This window comes from Cladophialophora bantiana (assembly GCF_000835475.1).
Source record: "Cladophialophora bantiana CBS 173.52 unplaced genomic scaffold supercont1.18, whole genome shotgun sequence".
In the NCBI taxonomy this organism is placed as follows: domain Eukaryota; kingdom Fungi; phylum Ascomycota; class Eurotiomycetes; order Chaetothyriales; family Herpotrichiellaceae; genus Cladophialophora; species Cladophialophora bantiana.
Window position 1 is genome coordinate 340,547 of NW_015971592.1, and position 13,472 is coordinate 354,018.

Below are 13,472 nucleotides of genomic sequence, written 5' to 3' on the forward strand. Positions count from 1 at the left end.
TTTCCTGAAGAAAACCCACTTGGTCTTGCTGGGGCGTCGGAATACTGGCGATGTCATGGCCTTTGGACTCTTTTGTGATCCCGGGACCAGGCTCTTGCAGACTCTCACCAAGCCCACGCCTCTTCTCCCAAGCGCCTCTCTTGATCGTGTCCTTCCCTTCCGCATAGGGATCTTTCTTTCTCTGATCCTATTCTCTTCACTCTTTCCGCCGCTTGCACTTGATCTTGACACTCATCACACCGATTATCAGAGTTGCATTCGGCTGGACACGCGATACCGATCGAAGCAGGTGGAAGTGACTCTACCGTACCGGATAGACTCTCTACTGTGACCAGCTCACTTCCGTGCCTCCGGCCGACGGTTTTCGGAATCCCTCTTTGCACCAACCTCATAAAGTCCTCATCTTTCTATCAAACGACATGTGGGGTTGGTTTGGCGGGGCAGCAGCCCAAGCCAGAAAAGATGCTCCCAAAAAGGCCATTTTGCAGCTGCGGTCGCAGCTAGATATGCTACAAAAGAGGGAGAAGCACCTGGAGAACCAGATGGCAGAGCAGGATGCGATAGCAAGGAAGAACATAACCACAAATAAAGCGGGTAAGCCAACCGGCGTGCCTCCTCGTGGATGGGGTTAATACTAACACGATGTTTCTCTCGCTCTTCAGCTGCCAAAGCCGCTCTGCGACGCAAAAAACTTCACGAGCGTACACTTGAGCAGACATCAGCCCAGATCGCTCAGGTGGAACAACAAATCTACTCGATCGAAGCCGCCAATATTAACCAGGAGACACTGAATGCCATGAAGAATGCAGGACAAGCCATGAAGCAGATCCATGGCAATCTGACCATCGACAAAGTGGATCAAACCATGGACGAGCTACGCGAACAACACGCACTCGGCGAAGAAATCGCCAACGCGATCACCAATGCTCCTATTGGTGAGCCTATTGACGAGGCTGATTTGGAGGAAGAGCTGGAAGGGTTGGAGCAAGAGGCCATGGACGAGAGGATGTTAAAGACTGGCCCGACACCTGTCACAGGCGAAATCAACAGGCTCCCCGCGGTGTCTGCTGGTCCAAGTAAGTCGCCCCTTGCAGTTGGATATGTAACAGGCATTGACTGTTCTATAGTAAGCAACAAACCCTCAACGGTGGAAGAGGACGAGGAAGAAGAATTACGGAAACTGCAAGCCGAGATGGCTGTGTGAAGAAGGCCGATGAGTGTATAGCGCAGCTGACACTGACCTTGCACTGCCGCCTATTTTTGTGACTGCAGCACTCGATTCCTAAGGGACAGCATGATGTTAACGCGAGCGCAGGAAGGAATTTCAGATTTCGATTTGATATAACTTGCGTACTGTAGATTGGCGTTTCAGGACCAGGCTTGCATTATATCGGCCTTGTCTTGGTGGATGTTGATTTTGTGCTAGAGGAATCATGATCACAACTTCAGTCTCTTGAGTCCAAGCCAGCTGAGTTCTTTCCTCATGGAACACGCTTTCAGTCCTCTTCCTTGAGCGAGATCTCCTCTCTCTTCGGGCAGTGTCGGTGGTTGAGGCAGGTGCTTTCTGGGTTCCCTTCTTCTCTTCTACCGACACTCTCGAATCTACCTCCATCATTTCTTCACCATCTTCTCGTCCTTTAATAACAGTTACACGACATTGCTACCAGGTTAGCGGACAGCAGCCTGTGCTCCTCTGCTCTCGCTCCACGCTCCAGATACTACTCAACCTCTTAGCCAGCGGACATGTCAGGTTCAACTGTTCCGCTGCATGGTCAAATACTTTACAATATCGCGCTACTGTTGGCGAATGATATCGAAATTGCCCGCTGTGTGGAAGATGGCTGCGGATCTGACCTCCTTCTGTGAGAGCGATCGAACAACTGCTAGGCCTGAGTGACTGATCTGTCATAGAGTTGCACGAAGCACCCTACGAAACCTGCGGATGACTTGCCGAGAGTTCGCTGATATGGCCGTCATCAAGTCCGTTCTGTTCGATCATATCACATTTCGTGCGACTGGAGACCAACTCTCCCACGTGTTGGAGACGCCCTTTGCCACATTTGGGCCATTCGTGAGGGAGGTCACCTTCAGGCCATCTCTATGTTCACCAGATGTCGCCAGGGATGATTTCGAGCGATTGTTAGCCATCTACACCTGTCAGCGTGGCCCGCACCACCAGCATCACATCGCGCAGTGGCACGAGATCTGGTATATGTATCAGAGATTTGGCGCTAAATGTCCTGGGACCACGGGCAACGTCACAGCCGCCTATACATTCTACGCAGAATGTGCGAATGAGGACGTGGGCATCCTACAGAATGGGAGCTTGCAGCGCGCTTGGATCGCAGCCTTGAAGGCCTTCCCAGGGGCATCATCCTTCGTCATAGGCAACATTCCCAGCTTCTGGCCGCAAGGGGTCTACTGTCGCGAAAATGGTCTAAAGGGCGAATGCGAGTTTTGTAACAATAACATTCGCGCTCTCACAACATTGAGCGCTTTTGGCGAAGTTCAACTCTTCAGAGTCGTCACAGAATGCCTTGTGTCGGCTAATATGCGAATTGTGGACTTCAAACTTGACTGCAACGTCCTTCGAACAGATAAGTTGGAGGATTTGAGCTCCCAACTTCCCTTTGATCATACGACTCATTTCAGTTTCTACGAGACGCCTTACTTTCCGTACCAGTCTCGGATGGTGCACGACGAATTCCCATGCTTCGACCGTGTGACCATCTTGTGCTCTACTCTTATGAAAAAGGTTCAAAACACTGTTCAGGTTTTGAGCATGGAACGGTCGGAAAGAAATGTCAAGGTCTTCTGCACTCTCGCGCACATGAATTGGGACATGAAACTGCCGGCTCTTCGCACGCTGCATCTGGCCAACATGCCTTTCCCTGCCTCTCAACTGCAAGCAGATTTGGGGCACTGCTGCGAACTGCGGTATCTCTTGTTTGAAGGTTGTTGGCCTAGGGAAGGCCCTCGTGGTTGGAAGCCGCTCTTTGATGCGATTCGCGAGCATCCCAATTCCTTGCAACTTCATTTCAGAGAAGTTTATTCCGAAGGAGGGGCGTTCGACTTCGATTTCCCAAATCCTGATGTGTTCAGCGACCCTACTCCGAACAGCCCCGAGGATGAGTATGATGTCGGCAGGAGCCTTCGTCTATACCTCGCCGGACGTGGAGAGTGGAGTGACTATCTAGAAGACTGGTTTCCGAGTCCTTGAGGCCAACGACTCCGCAGTAGAGGCAATGCTAAAAAGCGGTACTGGAAAAAAGGCAGAACAGAGAACCATGAGACAAATAGAAAACGAAAGTTAAACATCGCGGAGCCTATTCAAAGGTCGAGCTCAACGTAGTGAATGTTAGCTCGAAACCTTCATCATCCAAATACCGAAGTCGCACTCTTTTCAACTGATGACGATGTCCCAGGGTCTCAACCAAGAGTTGCGAAAAGCGAGCGAGAGGAGGTATCATCACCCTTGCCAATATTCCACTCATCATGAATACATTTTCTTTCCCCTCTTATTGAAATCCTTGTTGTACATCCCAAATGTCACTTCTCCATCCTCGGCCCTGAGCCCGCCAACTCCACATTCTGCTGGCCCCATTTCTTTCAGGCCATGCAGACCTTCGGTCAACCTCGGAAAGATTTGCAACGCATTGTTCCTACCCATATCGACAAAGTCCCGTTCGTTGACTACAGGACTCACATGCTCGTCCCACCAGCAGCATCCATTCGGAATAGACTCAAAAGGGTAGTCGATGGAGAAGCAAATACTCCGGGCGCCGATCTCGGTCATGGCGCAAATCAGTGCTGGCGTACTGAAGTGGCCGGATGTGGTGATGAAAACCTGCGTGCCAAAGTAATCGCGCACGAGCCGATCCTTCCGCATCGGCATGTTGGGAAAGCGGCTGCGGTCGAGCTTGTGGTCAATGCGATAGAGGTCGTAGGGGCTGTAGAACGGGTGATCGACTGATTAGCTGGTGGCACACACAACGGATACGGGCTGTCAGATGGCCAAAATCAACTTACATGTGTTCCCCCATGTGTCCAATGATGATCTTAAGATCTGGAAAGCGGTCAAGAACGCCACCGGTAATGATACCAAGAGTGTGCATGTTCAGTCGATTCGCATATCCCAGGGCCGAGAAGTCGAGCCAAGGTCTCCCTTTCCACATCATTTCCTTGATCAGGGGGCTGGATGTCCGGGGGTGAAGATACACGGGTGCTTTCAGTTCATGCGCGACCTTCCAGAACTCGTCGTACTTTGGGTCATCGTAGAACAGCATCGTGTTCCCATCCGGTCCACTGCTCTGGAAATCGTTGAGCATCGCACCGACGAAGCCCTTCTTCTCTGTCATGCATCTGCGGAGTTCCCGCCCGGCTTGTGCTGGATCATGCATGCTCAGAGCGGCAAAGGCCGCGAATCGTTTGGGGTCCTTCAGGACTTCGGCTTCGATCTTGTCATTGGCGATCTCGGCCAGCTTCTCAGCCGCAGCGGGGTCGGTAACATTCTGGACGCCTGGAGCATTGAGGGAAAGGACCATGAACTCGACGTCATTTTCGTCCATTTCCTGGAGACGCTTTCCGTGAACATCGAGCAGGTTGGCGTTCAAATCATCTCCGATGACGCCCTTGCCGGCAAACTGGCTCGGGTTGAAGCTCTGGAAGGTTTCTGGGATGGTCCAGCATTCCTCGAGGGCGATTTTGCCTTTCATTGTGAATGTTTAGCAAGGGCAAACTGTAGAGATCAAGAGGCAGAGTTCTGTGACCTCAAATTAAGAGCCAGTGATTTATTCGTCAAGATTTCTATACCACTGAGACCACCCTGTCAGTAGATCAAGCCTGGGTTGGATAGGGAACAGTGTGCCGCAAGATCGGCAGTCCATGTCGGCAGACGAATTCAGACACCTGGTCGATGGTGAAGACAGCCCAGTAACCAATACTTCGTCTAGGGCACAGGATAGAGAACGACGCAACCCAACAGACCTTTGACCCAAAGGAATTCGCGTAGTGCGGAGTAGGTTGTCGGCAACAAGGGGAATTGGGGAGTCAACTTCGGGGAGTTAAAGGATCTCCCCGAACTCCTGCCGTCGTCCATTTTGCTTTTGCTTGAGTCGGCAGCTGGAATATTTCTCGGACGCCAACATCAAATAGAATGGACCTTGGTGTAGTCCAGTTGTCCTGTAATTGCTTGGTTGGGAAGCCAAGGACCAGAAACTTACATTTTCAATTCTGCATTTTGGACATCCCAAGCTGACCTGCCACAATGGGCTCCCAAGGCCCTCCGTTTAGAATAGCTATTGTCGGCGGTGGCATCGGAGGCCTGTGTGCTGCTCTATCATTGCATCACCACTGTGCCGGCGAAGGCATCAAAATTGATGTGTACGAACAAGCACCACAGTATAAAGAAATCGGTGCTGGTATCGGCATTGGCGTCAACGCTGCAAGATTGCTTCATCACATTGGCATTGGAGATGCGGTGAACGGTATTGCTGGTAGTCGCGAAGGTATCTGGATATCTTTTCGTCGTTACGATACAGGAACAGACATCGTGACTGTACCGGCCAACGATCGAGAGAGGATTCGACAATGTCCCGTCCACCGTGCAGAATTTTTGGATCTCTTGGTTGACACCATCAAAGAACGAGGAGCTGCAACTCTGCACGAAAACAAGTCTTGCATCGACGTTGTCGTGAGTGTCTCTCATCTATTATACATTGTTAATGTGTCTGGCCTGATACCTGTTCTTCAGGACGAGGGCGAGACTGTCACCTTGAATTTTAAAGATGGCAGCACTGCTACTGCTGATCTAGCCGTTGGGTGTGATGGCATACATTCAAAACTTCGAGCACAGTTCAGCACAGATAACCCCCGTTACGGAGGTAGAATCGCATATCGGGGACTGGTACCTATCAGCAAGCTTGAATCGAATTGGCCATTTCAGACCTATTCTGTCAGCTGGCTGGGCAAGGACAAGCATTTCTTAGTGTTCCCAATCAGTAATAACAGGATCTTGAATATTGTCGCCTTCGTCGCAACAGAAGAAAACAAGCTAGGCGGCCTGAAGGAGAGCTGGACCGCCACCGGAAACAAGAGTGATCTCGCAAAGGATTTTGAGGAGTTTGACAAGACCGTCCTAGAGATTATTTCCCATATGCCGGAACATCCCTCTAAATGGGTCTTGAATGACCGGAAACCGTTGCCGCAATGGGTGTTTGCTCAGGGCAAGGTTGTACTTATGGGCGATGCCGCTCATGCGGTAGGTCTCCTCAATCCATGTTTCAAACATGTTGAAGCAGTTCTGACAATGGTACAGATGCTCCCTCACCAAGGTAAGATTGTTTATTTGACCCACATCCGTTCAATGCGGAGACTAAACATGTCCCCAGGCGCAGGAGCAGGTCAAGCCATTGAAGATGGCTACATTCTGGGTCGCGCACTGCAAGACTATCTCCGTTCTCGAAACCACGCCGATGAGAATCTTGAGAAATGGACACAATTGTATCAGGATGTCCGGCTTCCACGGGCGCAAAGAGCCCAAGCTACTGCTAGGCAAGCAGGCCAGGTGTATGAAATGCAGATGGATGAGATGCTTGGGAAGTCGTATGAGGAGTGCCTGCCCCTAGTACGTGATAACTTGCAGGACCGAATGAGATGGGTATGGACCGAAGACATCGACCTGGGATATGAGAAGGCGAGGATGGAGGTGTGTAAGAGTTAGACAAGTCAAAACATATTTTGAAATGACGGTACATGTTTTAAATGACCGTCTGACGCCCTCGCCCCCACATAATTTCGCCAGTGCGAAGTAAATGAAGACACTCGACACCAAAGATGCTTCCATCAATTCCATTCCCACACCAAACACTTCTCTCGCGTCCACGCGACTCAAAACCGAGGAACACACCTTGGTCAGAATGTGTTTCTTTCTCTTGGCCTCCCTCCACCTCATGCGATACTGCTGAAGGTTTGAAGATCGACCTAGTCCTTTCCTTATGACCATAAGTGATGGACCCAAGCCGGACATCTCAGACAATCCCCACTACGCCCGCGCACGATCGATCATTTCAGTCTTCTCCTTCGCTCTCTCAAACCCAAAGCTTCAATGGAGTCACCAAGAAGCGCAAACGGGTTGCCATTGCGTGCCCCGAATGTCGGTCACGGAAGACAAAATGCAATCACAATATGCCCAGACAAGTTGATGATGGTATGCTGAAAGGAATGCCAAAGAGTTCTCAAGCGTAGGTTGCTTTCCTCGGTGATCATGTCCTCAAAGGACTGGCTTGTTGACGCTCAACCGAGCTCAGCTACATCCTAGCTCTAGAGAAAAGGCTTAGAAGATTCGAAGAGCGAGAAATCCGCCCTTACGGTCAGCTACAATTTTCGGATCATTCAGGGTCATTGTCTCTACCCGCAAGAAGGAGCCAGGCGAACTCTTCCATCACAGGGCGGTCATCACCTCGTTGCCATCGACGTGCCTCCGAGTCCATTCTCATCTCTGCCAGCCCTGAAATATTCATGGGAGGAAACTCTGGCATCTCGTTTACCCAACTGATTCTCAATGCGATGAATGGCGCCGATTCCAACAAGCTGGAGGCCCAGTCCCTATCATCTGCACGGGATCCTCCCGGCTTCTCGACGCCCGTGGACTTATTTGCTCTTCCACCAAATTGTCGGGAGTTGGTTGATCTCTTTTTCGATTTCCACTATGAGCTATCGCCCATTTTTCATGCGCCGACCCTCCTCGCAGACATCGACCGTGTTATTAGTGGTAACGTAGCGTACCGCTCAGAAAATAGATACACGCTGGCAATCATGAATATGATTTTTGCTATCGCCGCTTCACACCAGCGACGCAGCACGGGCGCGTCAATTTCTAGCACGAGGGGATATTACGACATCGCAATGGCCCTTGTCGGACCAACGTTACTCTTCGACTGGCAGATTGAAAAGGTTCAAATTTTGTTGTTGGGCGCCAGATACCTCCAAAGTTCTAATTCCCCCTCGGAGTGCTGGAATGTTCTTGGCCTAGCAATCAGGATTGCTTACGGTCTTGAGCTTCATCGCGCACCTGGAGATGAGTTTGACTGCATTATGCGAGAGACGCGAAAGCGTGTGTGGTACGCCTGTTATGGCCTGGACCAATTACTGAGTATGATCTACGGGAGGCCGGCTGCAACCTCGTCTTCAACATTCAACACACCACTCCCTGAAGATTTGGACGACGATTGTATTCAGACAAGCAGGTTGCTATTTCCGAGCCTTGAGGCTCCGTCCCGAATGTCTTTCTCAATTCAGGTTTCAAAGCTGTATCGATTGCTTGAGTCAGCAGCCTCCCTCGCTGAGCCTTCCTTGGAAACGATTGTGCAGCTAGACGAGGCATTCGAGTCATGGTACGCCGATGTACCCACAAATCTCAGAGTTCAGAGCAACACGACCGTGCAGGATGATAAGTGCCTTATCCTCGCTCTCAGAGCAAACATGGTGAGGATTCTCATCCATCGACAATCACTCGCTTCCACTCTCAATATCCTGTCCAGAAGCGTCGAAGCTTTGAAAACTTCCGAGACCCTCAAAATTAGTATGCTCCAGAACAGCAGACACATCTGCGTCCAGACCGCAGAGGAGGCGATAGATTTGGTTGGTCTTCGATATGAGCAGACTAAGCATGCTGTCGGCCCAAGCTGGTTTAATCTCTACTACCGTATGGTCTCTTTATTCGACTTCTCTTCTCTTTGCTGACCTAGTGACTCAGTGTTTAATGCAATCCTAATTGTTGTATCGCATGTGGTCGACCCAGAATATCGAAACGACAAAAAGGCGCTTTCCCAGCTGGATCGTGCAATGCAAATGATCAGGCACATGTCTACAAATTACCTATGCGCGCAGCGCACATACACTTTCCTTCAACAACTTCTCGGCTTTATGGATAAATCGTTGCTCGTTGACAGACGAAGAGCCACAAGCTCTTCGAGACCGCAGACCGGATCTGCACCATCGCCCGTTCTAGATGGCCCAGCCTTTGACCAGAGTGGTGGCTACGACGACCTGTCTCATGCAGAACTTTTTGCATTTTGGGACATTACCCAAGATCTGACCGCCAACCTAGGTTCTCAACTTGAGTCTTACTCATCTTTGGGATCAGGAATGTGGTCATGGGACGTTGACGCTCAGGATCAAAATCCGACGATGATTGCGCCGTACTGACCAAATCGAAACGAGGTAGAGACAACGGCAACAAAACATATGGCACAAATCAGGTCAGTTCCCTTGCGCTATCCGGATAATGGGCACTGGGGCCCACTACTAGTACTCTATGTCTTCGCTGGGTTCGGTCCGTGCACAATGGAATCGCCTGAGCAGGTACACAGGAGCTATCTGCATCTCGATTGTGACGGTGCACGAGTCCCTGTGAGCACGATGATCCACGCAGTGGTGGTTTCCAGGTCCAGATCTTGGGGCTAGGGAAGCGATACAGGACTAAGCTAGAAGCTTGGCTAATCCAGGGTGTGCAAATTCCCCCAGGATTTTCTCCACGCCCCCGCCGTAAGTATTGATGCCCTGCATTCCCCAGCTTCGGCCCTTTCCCTTAACTCCCCGGCTTGTGTACATGTGAATACATCGGAAGATGTTGACCATCTCTATTTGAATCTGACTTGTCTCGACTATCAAGCAAGTGGTGTACCACGGCCGATTTTCCATGGTAACCTACTTTGCTTGTTGCCAATCTCACAACTTGGAATATTGACATCCGCAATGGCCGCGTCTGAAAAGCCCCAAGTGGCGACCATTGAGAGCACGAATAGCTCGGACTTTGTCAAGGATAATGCACATGCTGGTGCAGCGGATTCAACTATACACCGTGACAGACATGGCCTTCCGCTCGTGCCGCAGCCCTCAGATGATCCTTTGGATCCATTGAATGTAAGTGACCTTATATCGTCATATTAGAAAGTTATATCTCCAATTCCGCAGCGGCTAGCCCGCGGGCCTTCTTACCCTCAGTTTTATTCAAACTTGGAGCGTGGATCAGACGAGAACGATTGAGTAATCGAATATGCTAACCCTAAAGAAAAACTGTAGTGGAAGCTTTGGATCAAGCTTGTGGTCCTTGGTGAAGTTTCCCTCCTGTCATTCCTCGCACTATTGAGTGCCTCATTGATAGTAAGGCTTTTTCCACGCAGGATCCTACCTCACTTCTGTGGAATTAACACCATTTTCAGACCCCAGCTTTCATACCTCTCTCGCTCTTCCTCCATCGAGGCCTCGTCGAAACGGCCTTCGTGACGAGCACTTTCGTCGCGTGTGTTGGGGTGTCTACGATCGTGTGGAACCCAATATCTAATGTCTACGGACGACGACCCGTCTACATCATCACCGTCGCTATCAGCATAGGCATGTCCGTGGCGTCGGGGAAAGCAAATAATTTTGGGCAAATCCTGACATTCCGCGCGCTAAACGGCTTCTTCGGTGGCGTCCCTCTAGGACTAGGCAGTGCTACCGTCTCTGATCTATTCTTTACACACGAGCGAGGCTTCTATATGGGAATATATACTGTCTCGTTCATCCTTGGAGGCCACGTTGCTCCAATCATCGGCGGCTATATCGAGAAAGACTTGACATGGCACTGGTGTTTCTACATCCCGGCGATCGTCACGGCAGCCGTCCTCGTCCTGTTCACTCTCACCGTCCCAGAAACGCTCTATTCACGTGCTCCTGAAGCGCTTGCGCGACCACGACGTACCTGGCTTCAAAACATGCTGATGCAAGGCAAGGCTCATCCTACGCGCTGCTTACGCATCGTCGACTTCTTCCGACCGATTCAGATGCTGCAATACCCCAGCGTGCTTCTCCCCACCATATCCTATGCGGTGTCCTTCGCGTATGGCAGTATTCTCTTCATCATCACCAGCGCGAATCTGTTCGGCAAGACCTATCACTTCCATCCTCAACAGACTGGACTCTTGCTCGGAATCCCCATCACGGTTGGAAGTGTCATCGGCGAGGCCATGTCGGGTGGTTTTTCTGATTGGGTGAGCGAACGGCGGGCAATACGAAGAGGTGGTGAACGCAAGCCAGAAGATAGACTGCTAGCGATGTTCCCAGCGTTTATACTCACACCGATTGGCATCATCATCGAAGGCATCTGCCTCGAGAAGAAAATGCATTGGATCGGCGTGGCATTCGGAATCGCGGTCGCCAGTGTCGGTTTACAGATTTCCACGACGGTTGTCTATACGTACACCGCGGAGGTGAGTGAGGCCATCCGCTTGGAACGCCCCCGCCTTACCTTGCATTCTCGCTAACAATCTCTACAATACAGTGCTACAAGCCACAGTCTCCAGAGATTGGCTCGCTGCTGAACTTCGCGAGACAGATATATTCTTTCGCCATGGGCTTCTACGCGATCCCGTGGGCCGAAAGGATCGGCTTGCTGAATGCGTGGGTCGCAATGGCGCTCATTGACGTGGCTTTTTTTTTGCCGGTAATCCTGCTGCTCTTCAAGGCAGAGGACTGGCGGAGCCGGTTGGGAGAACCCAAATTCCATAGAGATCTGTGAACACAAGCAAGTGCAGAAGGCTGTTTTGTTCCATGTGGAGATTGAATGTCCCAGCTTCCATCAGATCCAGACGCGTCGAGATATTGTGCATCAGAGCTGCTATTGCTTACATCTACTCACTGGGGTCGAGTGAGTCAAAGACACCTACACGCTGTCTAGAGGATTTCTCAAGCCGTTCCGGTGCTTCATTTTTCATGTAATATCTTCAGCAATTCGTCAAAGACCTCTTTCACCTCCTCCACCTCCTTCGCCCACAACAGCCCTTCACCCGGGACCAGCCCCAAGTCATCCCCCCTGGCTGCCTTGGCAAGGAATTCTCTGCCTGGGCCCGGAAAAGTCAACCCGACGCTTTTCTGCACGACCTTCATCCGAACAGCTCCAAGGACTTGTTTCAACTGCCCGGCACTCTGCCCGCCCCCGTGGCCGCCATATGACACGACCATGGCCGGTTTCCCCACCCATTCGTTGAAGAGGTAGTCGATCGCGTTCTTGAGATTGGCGGGGTAACCCCAGTTGTATTGGGGTGTCACGAAGATGAATGCTCCATGGGATGTGATGACTTTGGACCAGGCGCGGGTGTGTTCTAGCGATCGGATTGAACAATCCCGTCAGCATACATACCCTCGTCCTTTCTGGCTGTACGGAAAATGAGGAAATGGAGAAGGGGAATGGCTGATACTGGAACACCTGTTTCGATTGTGAAATAATATATATAGTGCGTATGTGAGAGGAGTTTACCGTGGGTGTAGTCCAAGGGATCAGTGATGAGCTGTGGGATCCCAGGTTCATTGAAGAAGGGGAGCGGATGGTCTGTTAGATCAATGAGGGAGAGTTCATAAGGTAGAGAGTTTGGTGATGTATGCTGAGTGGATTGTTGGTATTGCTTGAGGTTATTGAAGATGAATGTGCCGATTTGGTTCCCGATCCGTGGTTGCCGTTGCGAGCAGATTACGAGGCCGATCTTTGGTGGCGGTAAGGCTTGATGGAGGAGGTCGTTGGGGGTTGGTGACGGAGAGGAAGACATGTTGAGCCTTGGAGCTGACGGCGAAGGTAGTGTTGAGAATTTGATTGACGCTGGACTTGTACAGCGCCGCTACAAAAAAAAAGGGTATGCCTGCAGTAATGATGCAGCATACGCAACTATTGATGGGTTGCTGGGCTCCGAGGAAAGAAATAGACTTGAGCAAGCAGATAGCTGTCAAACATTTTATAACCCTTCGTATATGTTCAGAGAGTCGGAGATAAGTGTCTCGACCTATCAGTTATTCAGCCTTTTTCTGTGGACCTGCCGCTTGTACGTTGACCAGCCAGATACTAGGCAGTCAGTTCAGGTCCTGCATACAACCGAGCCGACATGGTAGTGGCGCAAATGCGAGGAAGAAAATTAACGCTCAGCGTCGCTTGTCCTCATAGTCAGATTGACACTTGCCTCGCCCGATGATGGAGAGAGTTTGCAAATTGAGACGGGAAGCCAAAGGCTGCGGGAGATTCGCGCATGGCCTGGACCGAAAGGCACATGCCCAATTGCGATAGAAGTGGCGGGAATGGGAAGTGGATGCTGGTTGACGTTGCGCAGGACCCAATCATGAGTCTGTGCCTGAGTGGGCCCGGCCACGACATGCGTTTCGGCCCCGCAAGGCTTGGCACTTTGCCCAGCTTCGGTCTTCGGTCTTTGCGTTTCAGACGAGGCCCGCTGCTGCACCGAACGCGACCTGGCGTACCTGATGCTGACACTACATTTGTCTGCAGGCTTGGACGCGGAATGTGTTGTGATATGTTGCGCGGCGTCCAATCAGCGGGCTGTGATGAGATATGAGGGTGACACTGCCAGGAGAGTCCTCACCGTTAAGTTGAGGGTGTCGACCGAGCCGCTATGTGGGCTGGAGGTAGACGAACATATATATAAAGAGCC

At 51.0% G+C, this 13,472-nt stretch overlaps 7 protein-coding genes across 7 annotated transcripts; 5 read left to right on the forward strand and 2 right to left on the reverse strand.

Moving 5' to 3' along the window:
- Window positions 1-419: 419 nt before the first annotated feature.
- On the forward strand, window positions 420-1,204 carry Z519_10411 (vacuolar-sorting protein snf7; the record flags this gene model as incomplete). The annotated part of the gene is made up of 3 exons (XM_016768128.1): window positions 420-594; window positions 663-1,076; window positions 1,128-1,204. The coding sequence occupies 3 exons, from the start codon at window positions 420-422 to the stop codon at window positions 1,202-1,204; spliced, it is 666 nt and encodes a 221-aa protein (XP_016615596.1).
- A 539-nt stretch (window positions 1,205-1,743) lies between these two features.
- Z519_10412 (uncharacterized protein) lies at window positions 1,744-3,220 on the forward strand (the record flags this gene model as incomplete). Its single annotated transcript, XM_016768129.1, has 2 exons — window positions 1,744-1,862; window positions 1,912-3,220. 2 exons carry the CDS (start codon window positions 1,744-1,746, stop codon window positions 3,218-3,220), a joined length of 1,428 nt encoding a protein of 475 aa, XP_016615597.1.
- Window positions 3,221-3,493: 273 nt separating this feature from the next.
- On the reverse strand, window positions 3,494-4,715 carry Z519_10413 (uncharacterized protein; the record flags this gene model as incomplete). Its single annotated transcript, XM_016768130.1, has 2 exons — window positions 3,494-3,950; window positions 4,030-4,715. The coding sequence occupies 2 exons, from the start codon at window positions 4,713-4,715 to the stop codon at window positions 3,494-3,496; spliced, it is 1,143 nt and encodes a 380-aa protein (XP_016615598.1).
- Window positions 4,716-5,266: 551 nt separating this feature from the next.
- On the forward strand, window positions 5,267-6,721 carry Z519_10414 (uncharacterized protein; the record flags this gene model as incomplete). The annotated part of the gene is made up of 4 exons (XM_016768131.1): window positions 5,267-5,692; window positions 5,753-6,259; window positions 6,317-6,332; window positions 6,390-6,721. 4 exons carry the CDS (start codon window positions 5,267-5,269, stop codon window positions 6,719-6,721), a joined length of 1,281 nt encoding a protein of 426 aa, XP_016615599.1.
- A 287-nt stretch (window positions 6,722-7,008) lies between these two features.
- Z519_10415 (uncharacterized protein) lies at window positions 7,009-9,207 on the forward strand (the record flags this gene model as incomplete). The annotated part of the gene is made up of 3 exons (XM_016768132.1): window positions 7,009-7,241; window positions 7,308-8,704; window positions 8,756-9,207. 3 exons carry the CDS (start codon window positions 7,009-7,011, stop codon window positions 9,205-9,207), a joined length of 2,082 nt encoding a protein of 693 aa, XP_016615600.1.
- A 549-nt stretch (window positions 9,208-9,756) lies between these two features.
- Window positions 9,757-11,560, forward strand: Z519_10416 (uncharacterized protein; the record flags this gene model as incomplete). The annotated part of the gene is made up of 4 exons (XM_016768133.1): window positions 9,757-9,924; window positions 10,084-10,164; window positions 10,224-11,252; window positions 11,324-11,560. The coding sequence occupies 4 exons, from the start codon at window positions 9,757-9,759 to the stop codon at window positions 11,558-11,560; spliced, it is 1,515 nt and encodes a 504-aa protein (XP_016615601.1).
- Window positions 11,561-11,745: 185 nt separating this feature from the next.
- Window positions 11,746-12,584, reverse strand: Z519_10417 (uncharacterized protein; the record flags this gene model as incomplete). The annotated part of the gene is made up of 2 exons (XM_016768134.1): window positions 11,746-12,143; window positions 12,299-12,584. The coding sequence occupies 2 exons, from the start codon at window positions 12,582-12,584 to the stop codon at window positions 11,746-11,748; spliced, it is 684 nt and encodes a 227-aa protein (XP_016615602.1).
- Between the last annotated feature and the right edge of the window lie 888 nt (window positions 12,585-13,472).